General features: G+C 36.9%; 1 protein-coding gene and 1 long non-coding RNA gene across 2 annotated transcripts; one reads left to right on the top strand and one right to left on the bottom strand.

The window, feature by feature from the left end:
• On the bottom strand, positions 1–8505 carry LOC116287707 (uncharacterized; the record flags this gene model as incomplete). The annotated part of the gene is made up of 8 exons (XM_031694400.2): positions 1–2099; positions 2559–3459; positions 3814–3939; positions 4231–4323; positions 4914–5402; positions 6560–6652; positions 7432–7856; positions 8127–8505. Coding segments are annotated over 8 exons (2538 nt in total), but the record flags the coding sequence as incomplete, so codon positions are not given.
• Positions 8506–11522: 3017 nt separating this feature from the next.
• LOC148909526 (uncharacterized) lies at positions 11523–14403 on the top strand. The gene is made up of 2 exons (XR_016120562.1): positions 11523–11816; positions 11892–14403. It is a non-coding gene; the product is annotated as an uncharacterized LOC148909526 (long non-coding RNA).
• Positions 14404–16032: the final 1629 nt, after the last annotated feature.

The following is a 16032-nucleotide window of genomic DNA, read 5'->3' as shown; positions in this document are numbered from 1 at the left end:
TTTCAAAACCAATTATCAGCTTTAATACAAGTCAATAACAATCATCTTTTCTACATTCTAATGTTAAACATAACCGAAGTGTTATCGATTCCCCTGATCAAAGGTTCCAATCAATATATAATCGGCTCATTTGTTCATTACCCTTACTAGAAGGGATACCAAGGTACCAGCCCTTTGTAAAACGAACTTAACATCAATGTTGAGAAGAGCCTATCAAGACTTGTAGTTTAACTATTTTAAAAAAACAATCAATTTATAAAAATAAGCCAAAGGAACCCAGCCTTTTTTGGCTCGGGTTTCCTGTGCGTTCCACGTCGCAACACAGGAACCCCAAAGGCGGATTTAACTATAAAAAGTACCTATGGTTTCGAAAATCCCCAAACTCATATCCTTAAAGGTTGATAAAATTTGTACTCTATAACTGATCTATTAAAATAATGCTCAAGTTTTGTTTTATCATCTATAGAACATTTTCGATGTTTGTACTAAAGTGCTTTTCCCTAAAACCTTCGACCAATTTTTGTGTTACGTTAGATGCAAAGTTTTCAAGCGGCCATGTTTGTTTTCTTGGACAATATGCGCATGCGCATGTGTATTTTGGTCAGGTTATAAATGCTTTTACAATCAATCAATAATAATATTAAAACTGTTAAGAAATAAAGAAATCCAAAAGTAATGAAAAATATGAAAATAAAAAAAGGGATTCTTTTTGAATAATAAGTTTAACCGTAGATTATTCAACGCTATTAATAGCCATTCTGCGAAGACGAGGAAGAAATACTGGGCCGATTTACCATTGCAGTGCATAGTGGGATTGTTTTAGAAAATAGATTTCCAAGATGGATTCTATTTTGTCCCCCAAGACAGTCCCACAATGCACTGGGAAGGTAACTCGTCCCAGTCTTTACCTCAACCATGCGGAATGTATTTTTTGCTGGTAAAGGACTTCGACCTGCCGTCTTTGGCAATTTTTATCCGTAACAATTAATTTTGCATTTTTAAAATATAAACCATTTGCGTGCCATCTAGGATGTCATTGTTAAAAACTATAAAAATGTACTAATAATTCAATTTCTCTTGGAAATTTAAATCACGATGATATTCTTCTAGGAATTCAGCAATTTTGTTATTCCCTATTCCCAAAACCCTACTAAATTATTTTTCTAAAAAGGCGTTCACATAAGGTGGGGTGCCTTACGACGGACTCCTCCGTTTTTAGAAGGAAAACAAAATGACTTAACACTTAGTGTCAGTAGGATTACTCTACAGTAGTGTAAAGAGCCATCAATATCTACAATACTAATATGCTTAAATAATAAATACATTATATCCTACTTAGTTTAGAGTGCTACTCTAACGAAAATCGCTCAAACTTGGATTCAGCTGAAACTTCCTAAAAGGTCCAATCCTCTTTAAAGGTCCAATAATCACTGTATGAAGTGTTTTCTCGATATTCAGGACGAAAGTATGATATTTTTACGATTATTAATTGGAGTCTGTGACGTCATACACTCAACATCAAACATTGCTACATATATTTCTTTGTATATAAATCCTTAATTTATTTTATTCCTATGAAGCCCAAAGGGTGGCTAATGTGCTTATTTCACAATACTTGTGACTATAATTTATATTTTGGGGTGTTTTGGTATTTCTTTCTGCCTTTACTACTGATACTTTGATCATAAACTACAAAGAAATGTATTGAGCGATGTTCGATGTTGAGTGTATGACGTCACAGACTCCAAAAAATAAACGTAAAAATATTATACTTTCGTCCTGAATATCGAGAAAACACTTCGTACAGTGATTATTGGACCTTTAAAGAGTATTCTTAGGAAGTTTCAGCTGAATCCAAGTTTGAGCGATTTCCGTCAGAGTAGCACTTTAACATTCGTCAATAGTTTAACTTAACTTCTAATTCTACAAATTAAATATTATAAAACACACTGTTAAAACAGAAGATTTAACTTAGCATAATAAAATATTATATTAGAGCTTGCTTACATGTGATGGTGACATATTTACACCTTGAATGCAATCACGATTCAGGGTTCTCTTCTTTTGTTAAACGAAGATAATGTCTTCGGTGTCAACGTCTGAAGATTAGAAGTAAAGCACAGTTAGCATTTAGGGCCTGGTTGTACGCGGAGGGTGCATAGCAATATCCGACGATTTCAGACCATGTGTCATTCCCTAGAGTAGCATTTCTTTGTTTAACGGTTTCCAACGAAAAGACACATGAATAGGTAGATACAATTCAAACAGAGAATCTTATTCTCAAGACCATGCGTTATTCCCTAGAGTATCATTTCTTTGCTTAACGGTTGCGCATGAGAAGACATATGAATATGGATACAACTCAAACCAAGAATCTTATTCAAGGGAAAGACACGTGGTCTGAATTGCGAAGCATATGGAAGTTGGTCATTTCTTTTCTTTGCATTGCCTTTTCCTTTCGTCTCAGTGTCGTGTTCTTTTCTAACCCCTAAACTCTATTAGCATTCGTCATGAAATTCATTAATAGGGATTTATTCTTTAATTTTATTCAAACTTGCCTCTCAGCCATTTAACATTCTCGCAGCTTGTCGTATCTTCTTGATTATTATTTTTGTCCGATACGATTCTTGAACTAATCACACTCATGCTGGACTGTGATTGGCTATTCTGTTGGTCGCGTTTCTTGTTCGGCTTGACACTTGGAGAATCTTCTAAGGAATGTGATTGGCTCACGTCCGAGGATTTGTCACACTTCTCTCTAGGCTTTTCACTGGAACAAACCCCAAAGACATCTGATTGGTTCTTGGGGGTGACCTTGTCACGCTTCTCACTAGGCTTGTCGCGTGAGGAATCTCCCAAGGCAGCTAATTGGCTTTTGGGTAAGGACTCGTCACGCTTCTTGCTTAGATTGTCACTTGAAGAATCTTGTGGTTGGCTCTTGTCAAAACATTTGTCACGCTTTTTAATTGGTTTCCTCATTCTTTGAACGCGACTCTGCTTTTTGTTTCTTGTCTGAACATCACTTTGACTTCTTTCTCTCTCAAAGTATTCCTGCTTTAAAATATCAAGTACTGCTTCTCCGTGACAGTCACGCTCTTGACTCATCTTGCGTGGCTCTGTACTATTTATATCCCGAATGTATGGATCACTGTTACATTTGTGTATTTTCTTATGAGATGATTTTATAGTGCTGGAACTATTAAGAAGTGTGGTACCACGCGACTTCGCTTGCGAGTCAGTATTTTTGGCGCGAAAAAATTGACTGTGCGCCTCACTGGGATCATCGAGATCTAGATCTTCGGGGCCTAGGAAGTCAGTCTTATTTCCATTCCTACGTACTAAGGCAGCAGGAGAAGTACTGGTTGACTGATGGAATGGCTGGAAATCAGGATTTTCTGTGAAACCTTTCTTTCTCCTGATTAGTTTGGAGTCCTTGCTTCTGAAGGATCTTTTGATTTTCTGGAAATAATATGAATAAGATCCCTTCAGCTTTACTTTTTCAGTCGTATATAACGTCAGTTCTGATGATGATGATGATGATTTATATAGCGCCCTTTCCTATGTGGATATAATCAAAGGCGCTTAACATGGAGTTGTGAATGACAGATTGCTTTTTTAAGCAATTTACAAACATGAGAGATGGTTAGTATGAAGTGTAGGCACTGAGGGTGGTCACTGCCAGGGTTTCTTTTTACGTCCTCAGTGGTTCTTTTATGTCCCACATTTACTGTAGGTTAGGAAGGGTTGGGAGACAGTGCCTATGGTTTTATGCCTGCCTGCCTGCCTGCCTGCCTTGACGATCATAATCAATACCTTCGAGTCTGTCCTAGTAAGCCCGGATGGCGTGGCTTGTGCTGTGCTATCTTTCTTGTATTTGAATGAGTCACGAACTGACACATAGAAACGTGAGCGAGACTTGGACTTGTCTGATTTATTCCGCTGTTTGAGACCAAAATAAAAGAGAAGCAGAATTAAAACAGTTTTTGGTAATACCCATCACTTTTTTCGTCCCTTCCCTTCCCTTTCTGTATTCTTCATTTTGTCCTTTTTTTTTTTTCCTTTTTTTTCTTCTTTTTTTTCAATTTTGACTTGCTTCTTTTGCTTCTATTTGCTTTGCCTTCTCTTTTCTTTCATTCCTTTCCTTTCCTTTCTTCCGCTTTCTTTCTTCACCACCCCCCCCCCCCCTCCCCCATCCCCCCCCCCATTCCCCCGCCCCATTGTACAACATACCTGGACTGCCTTGGATTCTTTACGCCGTTTGGGGGTAAGAGACTGGACCACTTTTCTTCTTCGGGCAAAATGTTGAAGAATATTCAAAGTGCACTAATGAAAAGAAACTTTATTTAGAATTTCAATTTCAATGCACGCCGGCAGACCGTGTTTCAAAGAGAGAGACAGCGCCACGTTACAGAATTGAATACATTTATTGAAGTAACCACAGCGCGAGAAAATCCCTGCTTAGCCCGTAAAAATGCTCGTACAAAATAGTACCAAGATCAGGGTATTGCACGTCCGTGGACCTTGGGGAAGTCCGGCGTACTTATGAAAGGTCATCTTCTTCATCAGTGTCAAACTAGAATCCTTATCATTCAAATAATATTTTCTATGCTTTTGATTGGTCGAAATAACTGCGAATAACAGCCTACAAATTATAATATTCTGCTCATGCGCATTAAGGTTCAAAGCCGTTTTGCTGCAAATAATAGTCTGCTCATGCGCAGTAATGTTGCATTTGTCAACGTAGCCATAACTACGCGTTGTGAATGGATGCATTATTTACTGGAAGACAATGGTAAACCATTTCAATGTTACGGCATGTGGTACTGTGTAGGTGCTGGTTTAGTTCACCGCTGGACTGAAATCGGCGTTGTTTGACAAAGAGCGCTTTGAAATTTTCCATTCTCTAAACTCACCTCTAAGGTATCGTCAATCTCCAAGTTATCCACTTCTTCTTCACCTTTATCTGGTGGTTCTTGTATTTCATGTTTTACATCAAGGAACTCCTGACTACACCGTCTTTTAATCTTTCTTATCTCCGAGTGCATTTCCTTGTGGTCTTCACAGATCCCATACGCCCTTTCTGCCAGATTGTAAATTTTATCAGTTGGGATCCCTGTGATCGATAGTTTCCTGTTATCACTCAACATCTTATCCAGCGTGTGATGCAATAGAGATGATTCTTTCTCTAGAAGCTCCAGCTTTGTTTTGGTTTTCTCACAGTTGGTGCAATCCACGTTTTCTTTACAGAAGCTAAAGTAGTCTTTTTTCAGCTTGGACTGCAGTTGTTCTACGATTTTTTTCAAACGGTTGACTGTGTCTTCTCTGATCTTAGTCTCTTTCAGGAAATCGCACGTGTTTCGGAGCTGTCTTTTCTTTGCAACAAGTTGTTTCTCTGGAATTGCCTACAAAATTTACAAAAAGTTACAAAATAGACCATGATTAATTTAAGGAGAAAAAATACTTGTATGAAATAATTTTGGCAAAAACGAAAACAACAACAAAATTTTTATCAATAATAATAACTATTGCTTTAATTTTAGACTTGAATATAGAGTTTCGCGCGCTGTGATTGGTCGAGCGACCAGTGATCCTAAGGTTTTCCAAAGTTTGCCTGAAACGTTTTTTAAATCCTGAATTTCGTCTTTTCTCTGATATTAAGTTTAAAATTAAACTTATTAAATAACCAATAATAACTAAGTAATGACTAATACCAAGAGAGCATAATTAAGAGAGGGAAACTTTAATAACGCGCGCGCCAAGTGAATAGTCCAGTTTCGAGTTCCAAATAACCGCTGTGTTCCTTGATTACAGACTCATTTGCACAGGGTTAGCCTCGTATCAGTGTTTAAATATTCACAAACACCAACAGAAAAGTAAAGAATGCACAACTTCAACAATACAAACACTTTGAAACTCGACGGACCCTGACTGGAACACGTGAATATTCTGCACAAACTCGAGGCTAACCTTGTGCAAATGATTCTGTAATCAAGAAACACAGCGGTAATTTGGAACTCGAAACGGGTCTATTCCTGGTTAGGCTATTTTTAGTAACCGTATGCAGTTTAAATTTTGCCTTACCCTACTCCGGTGCGTCATCAACTTGCGCGCGCGCGCTCTTTCCGTTTTGTTTTTAGTGATCAACAAAAACAAAAAAAACTAACTGCATACGGTTACTAAAAATAGCCCAAGTAGGAATTTATATGGCGTGCGCGTTATTAAGAAGGTTTCCTCTCTTATTTATGCTCTCTTGCTAACACAAAAGAGAAGTTAATAAAATTCTGTTGCTCAAGTATCTTGTTTATCAATGTTCTCTCTTTACAGTGCTCAACCGTGGTTAGCCTATCAAATTAGTGACAGACATATTGTTTTTGTTCTAAGGTAACAATGTTTCGATTTTGTTTTGAACCTCACGGCATGAAGAATGTGATTCGGCCCAATCTATTGGGGAGGACCTGGGAGGATCTGCGGAGCCAACATTAATGATCAACCTTGATCAACAATGAGACCCTTGGGTTTCTGATTATTATCAACCAAGTGAGCATAAATAAGTCATTACCAGTCTTGCAGCAAGGATGCAGTTGTCTGGCCCTTCCTGGACTTCCTTGAGGAGATATTTCTTGCCGGAACTTTTACTGACACACAGATGGATCTAGAGTAGAGATAATCAACATTTGGGATTATTTGACTGAAGGTCTGTCTGACTGACTGTGATTGAATTTGATCCACATACATATTTATCAAGAAATCCATCCATCCATCCATCCATGCGTGCATCCAACCATCCATCCATCCATGCATCCATCCATGCATCCATCCATGCGTGCATCCATGCATCCATCCATGCGTGCATCCATGCATCCATCCATGCATGCATCCATGCATCCATCCATGCGTGCATCCATCCATCCATCCATGCGTGCATCCATCCATCCATCCATGCATCCATCCATCCATGCGTGCATCCATCCATCCATCCATGCGTGCATCCATCCATCCATCCATCCATCCATCCATCCATGCGTGCATTCATCCATCCATCCATCCATCCATCCATGCGTGCATCCATCCATCCATCCATTTTCCCATGCATTCATTCATCCATGCATCCATACATTAGTTAATTCATCCTATCCATTCATTCGTTTATCCATAAATCCAAACATCTCTCTCCTTCCCTCCCTCCCCCTCTCTCCCTCCCTCCCTCCCTCCCCCCCTCCCTCCCTCTCTCTATCCAACCATACTCATTGTTTTAACTAAATATTCATATTGCCATTCATTCATATATAATCATCCACTGACATTAATTTACTGACTCAGTCACTTGTTTATTTGGTTCAGCGTTTTTCCTGATCAAAGTTGATGGTATAAAGAATCCATTTCATTTCACTCAATTCCATTTCCCATGCAACAATTACCACTACAACTTACTTCCTCTTCATCAGCAACCCTCAGTTGTTTTTCAACCGACATATCCTGAATTGTTTCCTTGATGTTATGGATTGCAGTAGTCATTGAAGGACACCTAATTTTCTTTGGGGATGACAGGAGAATCATCCGACATGCATTTTGTATGCGTTTTGGCAGATAATCTATCACCTTCTCTGCTACATCTTCTCGTCCAATGTGATTAAAACACTTGAAGAGATCAAGAACAGAAGAATAGGCTCCGTTTTCTTTTTTCCATTTTAGCAGAACTTGGTAGGCCTTTTCGCTGACTTTGCTATAATCAGCATTAATGTTTTCAACAGAGCACTCTTTTTTCAAGAGGTATCTTCCTGACTCTTTCCAGCATCCTCCGAGTTCTTCAGCAAAGTCATTAAAAAGAATTTCTAATTTCTTCCGGTTAAAGTTGTCTGTAATATTTTAAGGACAAAATAAGGAAATGAGTTATTGCATGTTGTTTGTGCTTCTAGCACTAACCATGGTGTGGTGTGCTGTGGTGTGGTGTGGTGGTGTGGTGTGGTGTGGTGTGGTGTGGTACTGTGGTGTGGTACTGTGGTGTGGTGTGGTGTGGCGTGGCATGGCGAGGAGTGGAGTGGAGTGGAGTGGTGTGGTGTGGTGTGGTGTGCTGTAGTATTGCGTGATGTTATTAGTGTAGTAATTCAAATATCATCATTTCATACCTAGTTCATGTTGATCAGGGAAACCAAACTCAGCCTCCGAAGTAGCCTTTTGTCCTTCATTAATCTGATAAAGTGAAGAAGTACTTGAAGCAGGTGAATCCGAAAAGAAGCCGGATTCATAACTTGTACCAGTCAATGATCTTGATAATCCATATTTCCTGATCGTATTATCCAGAATGCCTTGCAGTTCTGAGGGCAAATCATTATGGGATAATGGTTTGCGTGAACGAGCAACTGTAAGGAACTCTAAATCCTGAGAATGAATAGCGGCAGGAAGACTGCCAGAAGATCCAGTCTGTAGGGCACTGGCTGGTACTGAATTATGTGAAACTGTGAGTGAACAAAGAAAGGAAACATGTATTAATAAAAAACCTTGGTTTCAGGTATATATTTTAATTGATATTGTGTAGTTCCACAAATCGTCCATACCCTCCCCACAGAGGAATTTGGAATTCCCGAAGAGTAGGGGGGTCAGAGAAAGAACAAAAATTACAGAGTTTGTAAGGAAAAAAATTGGAATTTCTGGGGGGTAGGGGGGTGTCATAAAAAAATTCCTCCGCGAGGGGGTATGGATAATTTTTGGAACTACACATTTAAAATTAGCCAATAACACCTGAAGCACTTACTTATTACTAAGCAATATAAAATGCAAGTTCATTTCTCTGTACTGTGATATAAACACGGCAAGTGTTTCTCATGTATTTCGAGTGCTATATTGCTTCCAGAATGTTTATATCACAATACAGAGACTTAAGCAGGTATTTCATATTGCTTGATTTACAAAATATTTTTGAGCAATTTTGTGAAAGTGTAAATATAATTCACGAGTACAGTGGCCAACCAATCAGCATGCATGACACAATAACTCAAATATTTTATACTGCCAATCAAAGCACTCATAGCTCATAACTCATAACATATTGAAGGTTTCACCCTATTTCTTTGGTAAATATCATCTTTTATCTCAGGCACAGAATGCATTCATTTCCCAATAATTATTAGTTGCTGAATGGCAATCTGTGAAAATTCTGTAAATAAAATTTGTGAATTTCTTAAATTTCAGATTTCCAAAAAAAATCATGTTTAAATTAATCTGTTTAAATTAATTTCTATAGCTGATGAATAATTGTAATTTTGTATGCTTTCTTCCTAAAGTCATCCTATATAGAAAACAACCACAGTATACAAAAATATGATAACTAAATACTCAAGCCAAACACTTTGAAAACGATGAAACAAGGCACCTTTAGGTTGTCAATTGATGGGTTGCAAGCATTCCCAAGAGAGTCAAAAGACAAAAACATGGCAGCCATTGTGGTGCCGTTAACAATGGATGCTAATGAGAAATCTTTTGTTAAATGGCACCAACATGGCCGCAATGAGGTAACGTGCAATCGAAGAATGTTCAACTTTGTATTTGGCCTTAAGAAAACAAAATGTTTTTATTTAGAGGATTATCTATACCCCCTCGATATGCTGTGTGCACAGTTGCAATGTATTTGTAAGATAAGCATTTTTAACATGCTGCCTTTAAGGGATATATATGGGCATATGTGCAATAGTGTATGTCTGTGTATAGCTATATGTACAGGAAATACATTCCAGATGAAAATATCAATTGTTTTAGGACAATACACAATAACGACCACTTAGGAACTTAAGTAATTTTTAATCACTGAACTGTAACTTTATGGTCAAAATGAATATTAATAATTATTATCTCAAATGGAAAAAAATATTACAGCTCAGCTCAGCTTAGAGCTAAATTTAATCCCAAATAATTACAAACACAAATTAAAAAAAAAGAAAAATGGAATTCAATTCATCTATCTATCAATAAATTAATTAACACTTAATGTAAGAAAATAAGTTGACAATTCAGATCTGCAACTCAGCATTTTATCATTGTTATGTTAAATCTTTCAATCTCAAAAACGAGAATTTTGTAGCTAGAATATTACGGAAATTTATTTCGATTCTGTAGTTATAGACAGGGGTATTTGAGGTTAAGAAGATAGCTATTAGTTATTTAGCAAAACAATGATCAAAAACATAAATTAATATAAGCTTAGAAATATAATATTAAGCTGTAGTAAGACTAGCATGAAACGTCTGTAGTTATAAATACGAACACTTCTCGAATCAAACAATGCTAGAATCAAAACTATTAAATCCTAAGTACTTTAAAAAGAACATAAATATCTTACCAAACACGCTCTTCTTCTTCCATAAGATATGCCATTTATAGTTCGATTATTACAGTCAAGCAACTGGCCGCGACGCTGTATTTGGCGACCGAATTATAAATTTGAATTAGACGTTCAATAAACTTGAACCTTCTTTGTCTCATTTGATTTGCTAAGTCCTCGTAAAAGGCTTCTACGTGTACATTTGTTGCACAACTAACTAGGTTTCTTCCCTATACCAATTATCAAAATTTTCCGGTTTGAAATTTAAAACTGAAGATACAGTGATATTGATGTCGTGCATATGTCATGCTAGTCGCGTCAGGGGATCCCCCATTGGATTACGTCACCTTCCTGATAATTTGCAAGTTCTTTGAATCTAATTAGAATATATATACAGTACTTATATAATAAGATATTTTAAAAAACAAAAAAAAATTTTGAAGATTTTTGCAGAAAGGTAAAAAGATAAAAAAATTTGAGAATTATCCCATTAAGTTTTAAACCGTTTGTACTTAGACTCTTCCACAGTCTCTCGCTCGTCCGTTCCGTCTCCACGCTTAGAGACTGTAACGGTACAATGACCGAAAGGACTTATGGGTCCCGAAAACTTGGACTCAGCGTGCTTTGGGTGTACCGTGGTAGTCTTGTCCTATCAAGGGCGCTAGGGCAAAAATTGGTGTTTTTTTAGCCGTTAGACTCCGTTATATTGGTGTTTTTTAGCCGTTAGAAACTGTTTAAACTGTTACTTATCTGTTCTGTTATGTGCTGGCTTGATTTATTCAGTTTTCCCGTCTATATACGCCAAAAATACTGCTGTGACCAACGGTCCAATCGTATGTAACGAACTACTGTATCCTATACCTGCCTCGTGACCGCTTACGTTAGCGTACGCGTCGGTTAATAAGTTAATAAGTTAATCCAAATCCCCTAGAATAACCAAAAATGAACAGGGGTAGGAAAAGAAAGGCCAATCTATTGTTCTCTCGTCTGCTCGTGTAATAGGATTAAAGTGAAAGGTACGGTGGCAATTTGTTTACTCAGTGATGACAGATGTGTAACCAACGAAACCTAACGAACCAACTTCGAATCCAGCCGAACTGGCTTCGGCCAAACTCGAACCCCGACTCGTGACCCAAACAATCTTTTCCAATGACAGCCTCCGGCCGTGACCTTTAGCAACGTTCACGTGTCGTGTTAGATGGTACCTCTCTAATCCGCTTAATGCTTTCCCAGGACGTCTTTGATAATTTTGAACGATTACCAATAATACAATGAACCTTACAAATGCATTTGGAAAGTTATTTCTAAGACATTCCTTGTATCGAAAAGATTCCAGACATATGGTACTAACTTTGAAATAGGATCCACTGTTTGGAAATCCCAACCGCAGTTGTCTGACGACTGTTAGAATCCATTCGCTCAAGATGCAAAATTGTATTCCGCAGCAATCGCTTTTACTAGCAATTACTTATACAGCGGACAGCCATAATACTAAGAGAAGGTACAGTTATTATTAATGATTCGTGGAGTCAGTTCTAATGGAACTGGTTTTTTTAAAACTGTTTGTAATTTACAGCCATAGCGAAACCTATCCTGAATTTAAATGCAAACGGTAAGTTGACAAGTAAGTCGGGGTTTGAGTTTGGCCGAAGCCAGTTCGGCTGGATTCGAAGTTGGTTCGTTAGGTTTCGTTGGTTACACATCTGTCATCACTGAGTAAACAAATTGCCACCGTACCTTTCACTTTAATCCTATTACACGAGCAGACGAGAGAACAATAGATTGGCCTTTCTTTTCCTACCCCTGTTCATTTTTGGTTATTCTAGGGGATTTGGATTTAACTTATTAACTTATTAACCGACGCGTACGCTAACGTAAGCGGTCACGAGGCAGGTATAGGATACAGTAGTTCGTTACATACGATTGGACCGTTGGTCACAGCAGTATTTTTGGCGTATATAGACGGGAAAACTGAATAAATCAAGCCAGCACATAACAGAACAGATAAGTAACAGTTTAAACAGTTTCTAACGGCTAAAAAACACCAATATAACGGAGTATAACGGCTGAAAAACCACCAATTTTTGCCCTAGCGCCCTTGATCGAACCGATATCATATTTTATAGGCACTGACTGTTTGGGAACTCAAAGTTACTTCACTGCGCTGTCGAATTCGCCCGCCATTTTGGATTCCTGTTGGATCAGATTTGATTTATGTTATGTTCGAAAGTTAAACCATTCTTATGTACTGTAAATAAAAATGATATTTACAGTCAAAATGGATCACATGCACAGAATCCATTCATGAATTCATCTTCAAATATCCAGACTCCAAACTTTAATATAGATTATCTGCCTGCTGGGTTTTGATTGAATTCTTAACAATTGCATGCTGTGGTAGAAAAACCCCTCACAAAGACCTAGCACCATCACACAGAATTTTAGCAGTTTATTGTAAAAAGTGAATCATCAACTGAAAATTTAAATGATAATATCACTAATTAACTCTTGGGGATGCCATTGAGCCATTTCGATTGAAAAGTAATGATAATGATTATTATTCATTAAATCTTGTGTTGGTAGACTGCTTCTTTTTCATGAAATATTAATATTGTTTTGCTTATTCTTCATTTATAGAATGATCTAAAAAAAGTATATTTTTTGGATTTTTTACTGAAGCTAGATGCATGGGAGGGTACACCGAGGATCTTGCCACCTGCTGCAATCAAGTTGCATGTGCAAGCAATGACAACTACCTTGATTTATTCATATTCAGTTATTTATTTTCAGAACTGATTTTCACTCATCCTATACAATGATACCAGCCATCTTACTTTTGAAACATTAGAAAGAGAATTTCTGTTTCGTGATTAAGGAGTTTGTTATCAGATAAAAGGAAATTGAGATTTAAAGCAGTAATATTTCTCCATGCTTACCTTTCATAAGCAAAAAAGTTAACCTCAAATTAATTTTTGCAATTGCATTGGCATCGTACACATTTCAAAAGAATAAATTAAACATCAAGTGCAGAAAACAAAACTATTTTATTAAAAGGATCTATGGCACCTGGTATGACATAACAAAAAAATTAATGAATTTTTGTTGAATTGTCCAATTTTTAAGGCTTTCCTTTTACAGAGGTGTCTATTAATATTCCAAAAAAATTATTCACCCAAAAAGATTGTGGTTGTAGTAATACTTAAATTATGGCGACGATGAGAGAGCATAAAGATACTGGCGCTACTCTATGTTTGAACAAAAGCATTGTGATGATATGTCAAGGGTTTTCATTTGTTTTATCATCCAATCGGTGTCTGGTTGGCACATAAATAACAGAAGCTTATGTCACTCTGAGTATATACTACATTCTTGCTAATAAGTATCCATGGCAAGAAGTATATTTGATAAGAAGTATATTTTATACATGGCACTATCATCAATAAATATATACCACTGTCAAAATAATATGTTCTCCCCTAAAGAAATCATAATTACTAAACACCCCCTATTTCTACTAAGAGCTGTACATGCCAACATTGAGGTGTTTGCCTCAAAACGTTTGATCATAGTTAATAGAGGGGAATGGTTAGGAAACCTATTGTTATAGGTCTTTTTTCACTTTTGATATTGAACCGTTCTTGACCGTGCACAACGTTTGATTTATGCTCATCCGAAATTGCAAAATTATTAAACATAAAATTTGTCTAAGTGATAATTGTAAGGAATATTCAAATATCTCTTATAAATCTTTGAGTATTTTGAACTAGCAGCCAAAAGAAAGATTTTGGTCTATTCACTCAGCCATCGCCAAGAAGAGTAAAACAATGATGAAACAAAAGATTGTGCAAGGTCACGCTTGAAAAAACTGAACAAAGACTTATAACAATAGGTTTCCTAACCATTCCCCTCTATTAACTATGGTTTGAAAACTAATATAAAGTTCAAAATGAATGTCTTTAGATACATTTACTATAATGTTACTTTCTTTGTGCTATACTTGCCATTTGTGTAAGACATTTGTATAATTATGTAATTACAGACTCTGGTCCTGGAAATGCACTGGGATCAATCTTGCCAGTTTTTATCCTTACACTACGTTCATTATGTACGGTTGGGGTGAGGGTGAGGGTCAGGTAAAATTCTTCATATTAAGAAGATCCACCAATCACCAACAATTTAAGGAAAATTTAAGGAAAGATCAAATAAGAATTTAGTAGTTGATTTAAGATTCTCAGATTCTTTCTCAGAATAATAATATTCATTCACCAAAATGGATTCCCCAAAATAATTTGTAATTGCCCCTTACCCACCCCTCTTTTAACATGCTTCATTACCAATGGTTTTATTTCACGAGTGACTGGAAAATATATTGGATCTTTAGCTAAAGAAAATATGGGAGGTGAGCTGAGATAAAAATGAGATGAAATTATATGCATTGGGTGAAATGAGAAGAAGTAAGAGAAGAAGTGGTGAGGTGAGAGGAGACAAGTTGAGATGGGATAAGATGAGAAGATGAGATGAAATTATATGCATTGAGTGAGAAGAGATGAAGTGAGAGGAGATAAGATGAGGTGAGATGAGATGAGATAGGATGAGATGAGATAAGATGAGGTGAGATGAGGAGATCATTTGAGATAAGATAAGATTTGGTGAGATGATATGACATGAGACAAGGTTGGAGGAGATGAGGTGAGATGAAATAGGATGAGATAAGATTAGCTGAGATGAGATGAAGAGATCAGTTGAGATGAGATTAGGGGAGATGAGATGAGATGAGATAAGATTAGGTGAGATGAGATGAGGAGATGAGTTGAGATGAGGTGAGTTGAAATGAGTAGATCATTTGAGATAAGATAAGATTTGGTGAGATGAGACAAGGTTGGAGGAGATGAGGTGAGGTGAGATGGTAAGGTGAAATGAGATGGGTGAATGAATGAATGAGCTTTATTTAGTCACGAAATTTCATCAGTTGTGAAAACTGGTTTACATAAAAGTCGTGTATTAAAATCTAGCTATGTACATCATAAATAATAACAAGATAGTATATAAAATAATAATATATTAAGATTTACATTATTGTAGTGTAGCTATGTAGTTGAATCAAAAGTGAGGTAAAAAGATCACTCAGAACCACAAGCAAGAACTGAAAAGTTTTTAATCTTGTTCCTAAATGTTGGGAAAGACTTTAAATTCTTAATATCTGTCGAAAGGGAGTTCCACAGTTTTGGTCCTTGGTAGAGGAATGATCTCTTTAGATAATCTGTTCTTGGTAATGGTAAGTTGAAATTTGCCTCATTATCTCTTAGATTATAGGATTTAGTACTGTTTACTGTGGAGGATTTATCATTTAGATAATTAGGAGCAGTTTTAGTTTTGATTTTGTACATAATCGCAACCTTATGCTTAGCTCTCCTTTCAGCTTAAGTTATCCCACTGTAGCTGCTTTCGAATATCTGCTGATCTAATTTCGTATCCAGAGCTTGTGATAACTCTTCCAGCTCTGTTTTGCAATCTTTGAAGCTTAGTGGTTAAACCCTTTGTCAAATTGTCCCATGCCACATCGCAATAATCAAAATGTGGCTGAATTAAGGAACGATAAATCAACAAAAGGGTTTCTTTTTCAACATAAGGTTTGATGTTTCTTAAGCCTGCTATTGCTGAGGAAACTTTCCTGGAAATATGATCAACATGAGCTGACCAAGAAAGCCTCCAGAAAG

This window comes from Actinia tenebrosa, unplaced genomic scaffold (genome assembly GCF_029948245.1).
Source record: "Actinia tenebrosa isolate PJP-AT-01 unplaced genomic scaffold, QUT_ActTen_1.0 PGA_scaffold2__45_contigs__length_23673736, whole genome shotgun sequence".
In the NCBI taxonomy this organism is placed as follows: Eukaryota; Metazoa; Cnidaria; class Anthozoa; order Actiniaria; family Actiniidae; genus Actinia; species Actinia tenebrosa.
This window is presented reverse-complemented; position numbering and strand designations above follow the sequence as displayed.